At 50.5% G+C, this 13,739-nt stretch overlaps 2 protein-coding genes across 4 annotated transcripts; one reads left to right on the forward strand and one right to left on the reverse strand.

Annotated features, from left to right (window-relative positions):
* Nucleotides 1–395: 395 nt before the first annotated feature.
* Nucleotides 396–8,761, forward strand: MLX (MAX dimerization protein MLX). 3 transcript variants are annotated; one of them, XM_036837831.1, is made up of 8 exons: nt 396–505; nt 942–978; nt 1,473–1,562; nt 1,841–1,947; nt 2,199–2,298; nt 2,486–2,585; nt 2,955–3,156; nt 7,364–8,505. In XM_036837831.1, the coding sequence occupies exons 1-8, from the start codon at nt 464–466 to the stop codon at nt 7,418–7,420; spliced, it is 735 nt and encodes a 244-aa protein (XP_036693726.1). In that variant the 5' UTR covers nt 396–463; the 3' UTR covers nt 7,421–8,505. The 3 variants fall into 3 exon arrangements, with proteins under 3 accessions (XP_036693726.1, XP_036693727.1, XP_036693725.1); XM_036837830.1 differs by having other exon boundaries at nt 427–667; nt 7,364–8,761; XM_036837832.1 differs by lacking the exon at nt 1,473–1,562 and having other exon boundaries at nt 405–505; nt 7,364–8,761.
* Nucleotides 8,107–13,083, reverse strand: LOC118887194 (PSMC3 interacting protein). The gene is made up of 8 exons (XM_036837833.1): nt 13,021–13,083; nt 12,832–12,932; nt 12,552–12,641; nt 9,848–9,959; nt 9,219–9,364; nt 9,045–9,098; nt 8,853–8,912; nt 8,107–8,771 (listed from the first exon to the last, which is right to left on the reverse strand). The coding sequence occupies exons 1-8, from the start codon at nt 13,052–13,054 to the stop codon at nt 8,715–8,717; spliced, it is 654 nt and encodes a 217-aa protein (XP_036693728.1). The 5' UTR covers nt 13,055–13,083; the 3' UTR covers nt 8,107–8,714.
* Between the last annotated feature and the right edge of the window lie 656 nt (nt 13,084–13,739).

The following is a 13,739-nucleotide window of genomic DNA, read 5'->3' on the forward strand; positions in this document are numbered from 1 at the left end:
GGCCTCACAGAGGTTGCACCCCGGAGGGGTAGGACGAGGTGACCAAGACTGCAGGTCCGGGAAACTCGTCCCGGTCCTCGGGAGCTGGCTGGCCTCGGCAGTGCGCGTGCGCGCAACTCTGCGACACTGTGCGGACAAGCCTTTTGAGGGGACCCCGTTTCACCGAATGTGCTTCATGTCGCGGCGGCTGGGACGCCTGCCCTGAGGAAGGGCAGGGACGGGCGGGTAGGACGGCCCCAAGACCGCCGGTGTCAACCCCGCCACCAAGCCGGACTCCAGGTCTCCACCGGCCGCGGCAGGGGTGTCCGGGGGCGTTTTCCGGGTCGCGCATGCGCTGCCGCCCCGCCCCGCCCCCCGCTTCTGGGCCGCGGGTTGGTGGGTTTGGGTCACGTGGGCGCGCCTCACCGCTTCCTCGCCGCAGGGGGCCAGCCCGCGGGCAGGTTTCCGGTTCGGTGGGTCGGAGATGACGGAGCCGGGCGCCTCTCCGGAGGACCCCTGGGTCAAGGCAAGCCCCGTGGGCGCGCACGCCGGCGAGGGGAGGGCGGGTCGGGCTCGTGCACGTAGGGGGTCCGGAAGACGAGGGGACTCCCTGAAGTCCCCAGAGCTACTCCCGCTCTCCGGGCCCCGGGGCTGCAGAGAAGACAGCTCTCACCCCGCGTGTGCCAAGGTGGGAAGACAACTGAGGCGTGTGCACGTGGGTGTGAGGGGACGGGGCTGGAGGGCTGGGGGTGTGGAGTGGGCGGACGACGTCCTGCCGAGGGGCGGCGCTCCCGCGGCCTAGCCACTCTTGGCTCTGGGGGAATCCTGCGGCTGCTCGCGCACCCCAGGGGTGTGTGTGTGTGTGTGTGTGTGTGTGTGTGTGTGTGTGTGTGTGTGTGTGTGTGTACACACGCGCGCAGAGGCGGAGGTCTGACGGGCTTCTCCCTTGCTCGGTGCCGCAGGTCGAGTATGCGTACAGCGACAACAGCCTGGACCCCGGTGAGTGCCTCCCCCACCGTCTTCAGCTCTGGAGGGACACTCCCACCTCAGCCCTATAGATTTAAGTGGCCTTGCCAGTCACACCTGAGCACAGTCCACTGCTCTTGAGCTGAGCGGGCCTGAGCAGCGAGGGAGGAAGAGCTGAAGGACAGGGGCAGGAAGCATCCGAGGGTAACACCTAGTTCCCTATGTCCTGGAGCAGGGATGTGATGGAAGTAGTGACAGCTGGTCACTCACCATCATCACGCCCAGATGCCACTTTGTGAGCCAGGAGGTATCACTGCAGGTCTGTGGAGCAGTGTAGACACTAGAGACTGGAGCACTGTGGAATGGCACGACAGGAAGTGGGTGGCCCAGTATGGCTGGCTTTTGGGTTGATGGGGAGAAGTCAGTATTTAAGGCCCAGGAAGCCATTATGCCCACAGGTGTCTGAGGGCCTAGCGGAGCCCCTCCCTCTATCCTACCCCTTAGTGATTGGGGTTTCTCTTTTCCAGGGCTTTTTGTAGAAAGCACCCGCAAGGGGAGTGTAGTGTCCAGAGCTAATAGCATCGGTTCCACCAGTGCCTCTTCTGTCCCCAACACAGGTAGGCAGCAACGTCCCCCCCACTCGGGGGAACCAGATATGCCTTCATTTTAGTATCTTTCCTAGACGGGGCAGCTCCAGCCATCCACGTGGAGGCGCTGGAACCCTAGTGCTAGAAGCAGGGTATCGCCGTCTCTCACCTCATCTGGGATATTAGGTTCTTGTATCTGTCTGCCATCTCTGGGTACCAGGTTCTTCTTCCCAGCTGGGGAAAAGTGGGCTAGATGGGCCCCACTGGGCCCCAGAATGACCTCTTCCTGCCCCCAACTCTGAGCGTAGATGACGAGGACAGCGATTACCACCAGGAATCCTACAAGGAGTCCTACAAGGACCGCCGGCGGCGAGCACACACTCAGGCTGAGCAGAAGAGGAGGGATGCCATCAAGGTGATTGGGGAGGCCTGCACCTCAGCCAGCGCAGGAGGGCGCTGCACACTTCAGATCCACTCTGCCCTGACCCCGTCAGGCAGTCCCAAGCAGGCTTGGGGGCAGCTAGTCTAGGCCCTGGACATGAACTTCTCCCTCCTTCCCACCCCCCTTTGAGTGAGCATGGAACTTGGTATCATGGAGGAAAAACTTTGTGCCCATTTGCCTTAACCCCTCAGTTAAGGAACCCATGTCCCCTGCTCTCTCCACAGAGAGGCTATGATGACCTACAGACCATCGTTCCCACCTGCCAGCAGCAGGACTTCTCCATTGGCTCCCAAAAGCTCAGCAAGGCCATCGTTCTGCAGAAGAGTATGGCCAGGAGAGCAGTGGAGGGCTTGGAGCCAAGGGGGCTGTGAAGGCTAGCGCCTCAGAGCCGCTTTTGGCCTGGCCCTGGTGGGGTGGTTGTAACAGGAGAGGTGGGGTCTGGGGGAAGGGGAAACACAATCAGCCTGGTCCTTCTGGTTGTGCCCACCCCCTCTTCCCTCCCCCACTCCAGCCATTGACTACATCCAGTTTTTGCACAAGGAGAAGAAAAAGCAGGAGGAGGAGGTATCCACGCTACGCAAGGACGTCATGGCCCTAAAGATCATGAAAGTGTAAGGGGGGTGCTGGGCTGGGGGAACCAGGGCTTCTGGTTCTGAGGGGACTCTGAGGCCTCTTCAGTTCACGCCCTTCCCTTTGTTCAAAGGCCACGTCAGATAATATTCTCACTGTCTCATGTGGTAGGCAGGACTCTATCCCAACTGTAGCAGATACTCTGGAAACGCCTGTGGGATTAATGAAGGGAAGGTTGGAGAGGGTGGGTCACCACTTCTGACCTAGAAGCAGTATCTAGCTGATGTTGAATACCTCCCCAAGGCTCTCTGGGAATCTCCTTCCCAGGGGAGTACGTAGGGTAGCGCTGTTACTCTTCCTGGGCCGGTAGAGCTGCTGCAGCCCCTTAGGCCTGGCCTGTTCGCTTTCAGGAACTATGAGCAGATTGTGAAGGCACACCAGGACAACCCCCATGAGGGGGAGGACCAGGTCTCTGACCAGGTGAAGTTCAATGTGTTTCAAGGCATCATGGACTCCCTCTTCCAGTCCTTCAATGCCTCTATCTCCGTGGCCAGCTTCCAGGAGCTGTCGGCCTGTGTCTTCAGCTGGATTGAGGAGCACTGTAAGCCTCAGGTATGGGGCAGCAGTGGACACGGGGTTGGGGGTCTTCCCTCAGGCACAGTGGCCCAAGCCATTGTTTGTTCAGAGAGACAGGGTAGCAGGTTTTAGGTTTCTTGAGGATATTTCTACAACTTTCAGTATTCTTGTTTCCCCCTTTGCTTTCTAGCCCAGTTTTTCCTGTTAAGGTTTCATTTGGCAAGAAGGATTTGAGCACTCACTAATGCAAGGCCTAGCTCTTGGCCTTTGTTTCGCCCACATAGTGGCAAGTAACGGCAGCCTCAGGCACTCCTCCTCGGCCCCCCAGCATGTAAGCCCCGATCACTTGCTGCACACTTACTTGGGGTTTTTGGAAAGATTCCTGGCCCCCACCCCCAGGCCCACTAAAGTGGCTTTCCATGGGGTTTCTAATTATTATTTGTAATGGAGAGTGTGTTAATGGTTGCACTGAGTCTTCCATTTTTGAGGCCTGGTTGCTTTTTCTGAGGCTTGACTTGTATCTGAGATTCTCACTTTTTTGTTTCCCAACATTTTTTTAAATGTAGTTTTTAAAAGTTACACTGCATTTACAGTTATTACAAAAAACATTGGCTACATTCCCCATGTTGTACAACATTTCCTTGCAGCCTTACACCCAGTAGTTTGTACCTCCCACTCCCCCACCCCAATATTGCCCCTCAGCCCCACCCCCCACTGGTAACCACTAGTTTGTTCTCTGTATCTGTGAGTCTGCTGCTTTTTTGTTACATTCACTAGTTTGTTGTATTTTTTTAGTTTCCACATATAAGTAATGTCATACACTTATATGTGGAATCTTTCTCTGACTTATTTCACTTAGTATAGTCCATCCATGTTGCTGTAGATGGCAAAATTTCATTTTTCTTTTTGGCTGAGGAGTATTCCATTTGTGTGTGTGTGTGTGTGTGTGTGTATACTACATCTTCTTTATCCATTCATCTCGGTTTTTTGCAGGGTTTTTTTGGTACTTTTAAAAATTTTATTGAAGTACAGTTGATTTACAGTGTTGTGTTAATTTCTGCCGTACAGGAAAGTGACTCAGTTTTATATATTCTTTTTCATATTCTTTTCCATTATGGTTTGTCACAAGATATTCAATATAGTTCCCTGTGCTCTACAGTGGGACCTTGTTGTTTATGCATCCATCCTATATACAGAAGTTTGCCTCTGCTAATCCCAAACTCCCACTCCTTCCGTTCCCTACCTCCCCAACCCCCACAGCCTCAAGGCTGTTCTCTGTGTCTGAGAGTCTGTTTCTGTTTCGTAGAGATGTTGATTTGTGTCATACTTAGATTCCACATATAAGTGATATCATATGGTATTTGTTTTTCTCTTTCTGACCTACTTTGCTTAGTATGATAATCTCTAGGTCCATCCATGTTGCTTCAAATGGCATTATTTCATTCTTTTTTTTATGGCTGAGTAATATTACATTGTATATATATACACCACATTTTCTTTATCCATTCACCTGTTGCTGGATGCTTAGGTTGCTTCCGTATCTTGGCAGTTGTAAATAATGCTGCTGGAGCATTGGGTTGCGTATATCTTTTCAAATTAGTGTTTCTGGTTTTTTTGGATATATACCTGGGAGTGGAGTTGCTGGATCATATGGTAGCTCTATTTTTAGTTTTTTGAGAAACCTCCATACTGTTTTCCACAGTGGCTGCACCAGTTTACATTCCCACCAACAGGGTGCAAGGGTCCCCTTTCCTCCATATCCCCACCAACATTTGTTATTTGTGTTCTTTTTGATGATCGCCATTCTCACAGACGTGAGGTGATATCTCATTGAGGTTTTTTTTTTTCTAGCTGCGCTGGGTCCATTGCAGCATGCGGGTTCTTCTTCATTGCAGCGCATGGGCTCAAGCTCACGGGCTCAGTAGTTGTGGCGCTTGGGCTTAGTTGCCCTGTGGCATGTGGGATCTTAGTTCCCCGACCAGATCTTACCCGCGTCCTCTGCATTGGAAGGCGGATTCTTAACCACTGGACCATCAGGGAAGTCCCTCATTGTGGTTTTGATTTGCATTTCTCTGATGATTAGCGATGTTGAGCATCTTTTCTTGTGCCTGTTGGCCATCTGCATTTCCTCTTTGGAAAAATGTCTATTCAGTTCTGCCCATTTTAATCGGGTTGTTTTTTGTTTTTTGGCCACACCATGTGGCTCACAGGATCTTAAGTTCCCCAACCAGGGATAGAACCCGGGCCACGGCAGTGAAAGTGCCGAGTCCTAACCACTGGACTGCCAGGGAATTCCTTGGTTATTTTCTTGTTGTTGAGTTGTATGAGCTGTTTATATATGTTGGATATTAACCCCTTATCAGTCATATCATTTGCCAGTATTTTCTCCCATTCAGTAGATTGTCCTTTCATTTTGTCAATGGTTTCCTTTGCAGTGCAAAAGCTTTTAAGTTTAATTAGGTCCCATTTGTTTATTTTCACTTTTATTTCCTTTAGGAGATGGATCCAAAAAATATTGCTGCAGTTTATGTCCTGAGTGTTCTGCATATGTTTCCCTTTAGGAGTTTTATAGTATCCAGTCTTACATTTAGATCTTTAATCTATTTTACTTTTGTATATGGTGTGAGAAAATGGTCTAATTTCATTCTTTTACATGTAGCTGTCCAGTTTTCCCAGCACCACTTATTGAACAGGCTTTTTCTCCATTGTATTTTCTTGCCTCCTTTGTTGTAGATGAATTGACCATGAGTGTGTGGGTTTATTTCTGAGCTCTGTATTCTGTTCCATTGATCTCTGTGTTTTTGTGCCAGTAGCATACTGGTTTTTTTGGTTTTTTAAATTTTATATATTTTTGGCTGCTTTGGGTCTTTGTTGCTGCGTGTGGGCTTTCTCTAGTTGTGGCGAGCGGGGGCTACTCTTCATTGCGGTGTGCGGGCTTCTCATTGCGGTGGCTTCTCTTGTTGCGGAGCGTGGGCTCTAGGCGCGCAGGCTTCAGGAGTTGTGGCACACAGGCTCAGTAGTTGTGGCTCACGGGCTCTAGAGCGCAGGCTCACTAGTTGTGGCACACAAGCTTAGTTGCTCTGCGGCATGTGGGATCTTCCCGGACCAGGGATCGAACCTGTGTCCCCTGCATTGGCAGGCGGATTCTTAACCACTGTGCCACCAGGGAAGCCCACCATACTGTTTTGATTACTGTAGCTTTGTAGTATAGTCTGAAGCCAGGGAGCATGATACCTCCAGCTCTGTTCTTCTTTCTCAAGATTATATTGCCTATTTGGGTTCTTTTGTCTTTCCATACAAATTTTAAAATTATTTGTTCTAGTTCTGTGAAAAATGCCATTGGTATTTTGACAGGGATTGCAATGAATCTGTAGATTGCCTTGGGTAGTATGGTCGTTGTAACAATATCGATTCTTCCAATCAAAGAACATGGTATATCTTTCTATCTGTTTGTGTCATCTTCAATTTCTATCAGAGTACAGGTCTTTTACCTCCTTAGGTAGGTTTATTCCTAGGTATTTTATTCTTTTTAATGTGATGGTAAATGGGATTTTTTCTTAATTTTTCTTTGATACTTAAATGCAAGAGATTTCTGTACATTAATTTTATACCCTGCAGCTTTACCAAATTCATTGCTGAGCTTTAGTAGTTTTCTGCTGGCGTCTTTAGGACTTTCCATGTTTAGTATTGTGTCATCTGCAAACAGTGATATTTTATTTCTTCCTTTCCAATTTGGATTCCTTTTTTTTTTTTTTCTTTTTCTTTTTCTGGATTCCTTTTATTTCTTCTTCTCTGATTGCCATGGCTAGGGCTTCCAAAACTATGTTGAATAAAAGTGGTGAAAGTGGGCATCCTTGTCTTGTTTCTGATCTTAGAGGAAATGCTTTCAGCTGAAAGCATGTCCCAACAACATTTTTATTGTGAAACACTGTAAACATACTGCAGCACTGAGAGAATTTTATAATGAACACTCATATATCCCCCACCTAAAGTTTACCATTAACCTTTTTTGTATTTGCTTTATCACATAGTAATGCATCTCTCCATCCCTGACTGACTCCATCCTGTTTTGGGGGCATTTGCAAACTGTAGACATCAGTGCTTCCCAGGTTTTTTGTTTTAACTGTACTCTAAAGAGCACACCTGGCTCAGGCAGGCGTCACTGAGCGGCTCTCTGCCCTCGCTGAGCGGCTCTGTGCCCTCCATGAGCGTGATCTCTCTCTTTCTCTGCTGCCCCTACCAGACCCTACGGGAGATTGTGATTGGTGTTCTACATCAATTGAAGAACCAGCTTTACTGACCAGCTCTTGGAACCTGCAGAACAGCCAGCAAGAGGCCTTGAGTCTCCTACCTGGCCGTGGAGCCACTGGGCTTATGAGATTGGACTGTGACACTGCACACCAGTCAGCTGCTTTCTCCTCAGTGTTTGGCTCCCCAGCTCCCCCCTCCCCCTCGGCCCCATCTTCAATGGGGCTGGGGAGGGGGGAGGGTTATTATGAAAGCTTTGATTAATTTATTATACTGACCATAGATCTCAAACCTACCTAGTCTTTCCCCCTCCCCATAGAAGTCCTCGGGATGGGGTCTGCTCTGGGAACCCTAAAAAGCTCCTGGCCTCTCCCTTTTTCTAAGCCTCAGATTTCTGCTCATATTTGGTAACTACTGTTTGCCTGTTTTGGTCTCTCTGGCAACATTTAGCCCAAGTTTGGCCATTTTGGCAGTAGTTGGATGGGAAGAAAGGAGTAAGAGAAAATACTCTCACAGCCATGAAGGGTGAAAGGTGGCCTCATGCCTAGGCCAGGGCTGCCTGGTCAGCCCGAGGTGAGGCCAGAGCTTTCTCTGGCCAGCTCAGGGCAGGGCTGCCAGGTTCCTGCCCTTGCCCTCTACTCTGGGTGGTAGAGGGAAGCAGCCTCCTCACCCACTCCTGCCCTCTTGTGTCCCCACAGGCAGTAGCACTGCACAGCAAAGTCAAATGTGACACAACACTACGTATTAAATTTTTTAATTTTTCTAAACACCAACAATGCAATTTTGCTAAAGTTACAATTTTGGAAAATTGGCCTCAAGACCACTCGCAGGCTTTCTGTCAAGTGTATCTGGGTCTCTACCATCTCAGGGCTGCCTGCATTTCTCCCAGGACTTGGGGTGGGGTGAAGGTGGGTAGAGAAGATTTTCTAAAGGTCTCCTGGAGTGTAGAGCCCAGGAGAGTCCTGGGTGAGGCCCTGGGCTCCTTGAATGCTGTGTATAGTAGCCTCTCTCTGCCCTTGTCCCCCAAGCTCTCTTTTGCCTTCCTCAGGTTTGATATCTGGGAGGTTTGATTATCCAGAGGAAATTAAATATTTTTATATCAAATTATATTACAATAAATATTGCCAAATGCTTTCCTTTTGCATTGTTCCCCATCTAACTGTTAAGTTCAGGCAGTCAAAATGTGGGTGATGAAATGAGTGAAACCATCCTCCCCGGGCCACCAGTGCTCCACCCAGCACTTTGGTGTGTGCTCAAAAGTGGCCAGCAGCAGGAACAACAACAAAGCTGACCTAAACAAGGCAGCCAGGCCAGGACATCTCCGTTCCCAGGCCTGCCGGAGGGCCTCAGGGATCTGGGAGCTTGAGGTTGTAATCTTCATCTGTCTCTATCCCAACTTCCTCCTGGGGGGGCAGCGAGACAAATGAATGAGACCTCCCTGGACTCAAGCCCCAGAGGAGCAAGGAAGGGAGAACACCACTTACAAAAAACTGCTTCTTGCTCTTGGGGTATCCTTCAAGGATTGCATCAGACAGCTCTGTTGCCTGACAAGAAACAAAACCGCCCCCTTTCAGATGGGCAGTACTCGGCATGCGTGACGGGTCCATGATACGGGGCAGCTGTTTCCCCGGTGGCTGCCGTCGTCCAGGGCCTGCCTAGAGTTCCCCCGCACTTACCATCCTCTTGCGCTTCCTCCACTCCTTGCAGTACCTCTGCCTCTCTCTGTACACCTAGACAGGGAAACAGGTTCCTCTGACCCCCTCAGCCCCACAGCAGCCGCTGGGGTCAACCCTCCTCACTTTGAACCTGCACAGGCAGCCCTCCCTGCTCCCCACTCCCTCCCCACCCACCTGCTCTTTCTCTTCTGGAGTCACGTGGTTGGTGGCCGCTTTGATGGTCTTCAGTCTCTCTGTGTAGCCAGCACATTCCTTCTTTAACTCCTGGATCTCTTTCTGCATCTCCGGTGTGGTCAGGGCACTAGTTAACTCCTTCAGCTCTAAAACCACATCCCCCGGAGAGGTCACTGGCTACCCTGAGGTAGGAGATCAGGCCTCCACCTTGCTCTGGGCTCTACACACAGGGTCCAGAATGGGTCCCGTATTCTGGAAATCCTCAAGAGATTAAGGCTTACAGAATTGTCAGTTTATTCTAGTTTTCTTTCCTTCCCCATCTACACATAGTTGAGGGGAATGAGTTTGAGTAGACTGTTAGCTGTAGTCAGTTAAAGAAGCAGAGTAAAGGGAAGTGTGGGAACTGTATACTGATACAGTAGGGAAGGCAAATGCCTGTCTTGCCCATTTGTCTTCAAGAGCCATTAGTTGTTAGACACTGATTTTAAGGTAATGCCTATGGCAGCCCAGCAAAGGGATCTTTGCTGCAAGAAGACAACACTGCGGTCAACAAACCCTTCACTTGGTAATTCCTGACCGCAGACTGACCCTGACACTAGGGGTACCTTCTGGGGGTTGCCCAGTCCTACCAGCCTCCGTGTGGCGGCAGCTCTGCTGCAAGCTCTGCACCTTAGCAGTGAGGGCCACGATTTTGGCATCCAGGGCTTGGAGGTCGGCATCACTAACCATGTCAAATTGTTCCTGCCAGAGACAAAAGGAAGAATAGAAGCAGGCTGATGGGAGAAACAAGAAGGGAACCCACATTTGGGAAGGCAACATTCACACACACTCAAGAATCTGGGACTCCCCAGCTCTCCAGAGGGCCTGGGAAGATAGCGGGTACTTTTGAGCATTCACTTTAGTACCAGTCCACTCAAAAAGCTGTAAAAGAACAAGTTGAAACCTGATACTTGTCCTCAAGGGGTTTCGAGGTGCAGGATACTGAATAATAGGACAGGAATATCTTTCAGGTTACTGGCAAAACCACTCACTGGGCTGAAGGAGTAAAGGAACGTTCTTCTCAAGGTGATGATACCTAATTATGGGCTTCCACAATAGGAAGAATGTGGACAGGTGACGAGGCATGGTGGGAGGTATTTAGATAAAGGATACCAGTGAAGTCTGAGGAACCCCTCCCATGGGACCACAGCTAGAAAAGGCCTGTGCTGGGGCTCAGTGGGGTCTTGTCAGTGGTGATGGGAAGCAGAATGGAAAGGATGGGAATACCAGCCCAGGCAGTTTGGACTCTACATTCAGGTGAGGTAAACCATTAGGGTAGGAGGCAGCAAACTACAGCCTGCAGGCCAAATCCTGCCAGATGCATGTTTTTGAAAAAAAATTTTGGAAACGTAGCCACATCCACTTGCTTACATATTGTCCATGGCTGGTTTTGCTCTACAGTGGCAGACTTGAGTACTAGTGACAGTTGTGTAACTGGGACAAGAGACCATCTGACCTGCAAAGCATAAAAATATTAACTGTCTGGCCCTTTGCAGAAAAAAAAAAAAAATCTGCCAACTTCTTTAAGGGATCTTCAATAGAGCAGTAATATAATGAAACCTATTTTAGGATAATTAGCCTTGACGGTGGATGTTAAATCTTGTGGGGTTACTGAGTAAAGGAAGATGAGAAATGGGGTCTGCCCCAGAACAGCTTCAGTTTTGTGAGGGAGACAAGTGATAAGTCAATTACAATAGAGTATGCCTCAAAAGAGGTAAGTGCCCGAAGAAGGCAGTTAGCTCTTAGCATTCAGGGAAGGTTTCTGGAGGTGATGCCTGTGTGAAATCCTAAGGGATGAGTAAGAGTTAGCCGGGCGAAGAGAAAGAAGGGACTCAAAAACCCTGAGCAGAGGAAGGAAAATGAGCAAAGGCCACGGGAGTAAAACTAGACCATCTAAATGGTCTAGTATTGATGGATGGAGAAATAACAGGGACAGGAGAGGCTAGAGGCAGGCTGGGGCCAGGTCTCCAAGTACCTTTTATCTGTTCTAGGGAGCACTAGAGTTTTCAGTAGAGAAACGGCATGACTAGATTTGTATGTACATAGATTATTCTGGCTGCAATGTTTAAGATATGTTTAAGGAGGCCAGGAGTTAGGAGGATATTGCAATAGGTGAGGAGCACCTGAACTAGAGCAGTGGTGGCAGCTGGAGAAGGAGAGGATGGATTCAAGAAGAGGAAAACAACTGGACTTGATGGCTGACTAGGCATGTGAAATAAGGGAAGTTAAGAATGATTCCCTGGGACTTCCCTGGTGGCGCAGTGGTTAAGAATCTGCCTAACAATGCAAGGGACACAGGTTTGATCCCTGGTCCAGGAAGATCCCACATGCCACAAAGCAACTAAGCCCGTGCGCCACAACTATTGAGCCTGCACTCTAGAGCCCGCGAGCCACAACTACTGAGCCTATGTGCTGCAACTACTTAAGTCCACGCACCTAGAGCCTGTGCTCCACAACAAGAGAAGCCACCGCAATGAGAAGCCCACACACCGCAACGACGAGTAGCCCCCACTCGCCGCAACTAGAGAAAGCCCGCAAGCAGCACTTAGCAACGAAGACCCAATGCAGAAATAAATAAACGAATGAATGAATGACTCCAGGGACTTCCCTGGTGGTCCAGTGGTTAAGAATCTGCCTTCCAATGCAGGGGATGGGGGTTCAATCCCTGGTCGGGGAACTAAGATCCCACGTGCGGGGGGGCGGGGGGCAATTAAGCCCCCCACCGCAACTAAGACCCAATGCAGCCAAAATAAACAAATTAAAAAAAAAAAGAATGACTCCCCAGTCTCTGGCCTGGGTGAAGAGCGATTCCATTAAGGGAGAAGAATACAAGAGGAGCCAGTTTAGGGGAGAGATGAAGCATTCTACTTTGGCAATATTGATTCTGAACGGCTTGAAAGGCATCCAGTTTGGGGGGGTCTGGGCTGGAGATACAAAGTTAATGTCACATGTGTTTACGGAAGGGGGTGGAGACAGAAGGAAAATAATTTGGCAGACGGTGGTTCTCATCTAGATGATTGGGAATAAGAACTTCCAAGGATAAATGGACCTCGATAGCAACAACTCAGGATCTTCTGTCCTCTATCATATTTCAAGTCTGGAAATCTCGTGAAGTTTGGATGACAGCAAAGGGAGTCCACACTTTGACTTAAAGGCTGGCTGGGACCCTTTTAATGGCCTAAGACTGGTGAATTTAACAGGATGCTTCAATTCTCCCAAAGAGAGTTCATACCAGGGACTGATTCACCTAATGACGGACTCTCACACACGTGCTAATCTGCGCGTTTCCCTCACCTGGTCAGCAAAGTATATCTTCTGCTTGCCGTACATCTTCTCTTTGATCTTGCCTTGTTGGGCCAGCTGGTCCAGCGCCTTCACCACCGCCTGGCAGAGGGGAGGGGGCGGAGAAGTCGGGGGAGTGACTACAGGCCCGGGCTGGGGAATGTCACCAATGATGCGGGAAGCGCCCGAAGAGCCTTAGGAAGCCCAAGCCTAGAATGGCAGCCTCGGGAGGGGAGGAACCCAGGCTGATTCGAGGGGTCCCAGGGGAGGAATCCCAGGAGAGGGTCCTCACCGCCTTGCCCAGTCCGTGTTCCCGCTGCAGGTTCCCGAACACGTCCTGGGCGCTGTAGGGCCGGTTCTGCTCCTGTAGGTACCTCAGCAGGATCCCGGAGGCTACGGAGAGAGACGAGGCGGGGAGAGGCTCCCTCAACCGACCCCTGCCCGCCCTCCTCCGAGGTCTCCCGGCGCCCACGGCCGTTACCTCCCGCCACGGCTTCCGCCCGGCCTTTACTCATGTCCTTTACCGCCACCGAACTCCGAAAGCCGGAAGTTGCAGTTGCTCGGGGCAACGACTCCTTCCGGCGATGGGCAGGGCTGGCCTCAAGTGGTGATTGGCGCAGGGAAGCTTTCGCGAGAAGCGAAGCAGCCCTTCCCGGACACCGTAGTTCAGCTCGGCCGGGAACTCGGGCGCCCAGGTCTCGCTTGCCGGATCCCGGTCTCTGCTGGGGAGGCGGGGCGCGCGCTTCGAACCTCTCCCTTACTCCCCTTGGAACCAGGGCTGTAGGGAATCACGCGCTGAAGTTTCGGGACCCAGTTCTAGCGGCCGCTGAGCACTCGTGACCTTGAACTGGGCTGAGTATTCGAACGGAAAGAAACCTCAGCATCAACTCCCGCTGGGCAAGCGACTTGCTCAAGGTCACAGGGCCAGTTACCTACGGACGTGTCCCCGCCCACGGCCCAAACCTTTCAGTCGGTTTTTCTCATTTTTTGTAAAACGGCAACAAGAGGTGTTTCCAGGAGGGGGGTTATGAAGATAATAGAACGGGTAAGCGCCCTGGAAAGAATAACGCTGCCTTTATTTGCCCGTTACCGAGCTTCGCACACAGGGGGCGCTCAGCACATGCTGTGGTTGAAGGTAGGGTTGGGAGGGGGCTGCTCTTAAGCCACAATGCTTGTAGAAGTTTCCTCTTGGCCGAGATA

The sequence above is a fragment of the Balaenoptera musculus genome, chromosome 20 (genome assembly GCF_009873245.2).
Source record: "Balaenoptera musculus isolate JJ_BM4_2016_0621 chromosome 20, mBalMus1.pri.v3, whole genome shotgun sequence".
Lineage (NCBI taxonomy): Eukaryota > Metazoa > Chordata > Mammalia > Artiodactyla > Balaenopteridae > Balaenoptera > Balaenoptera musculus.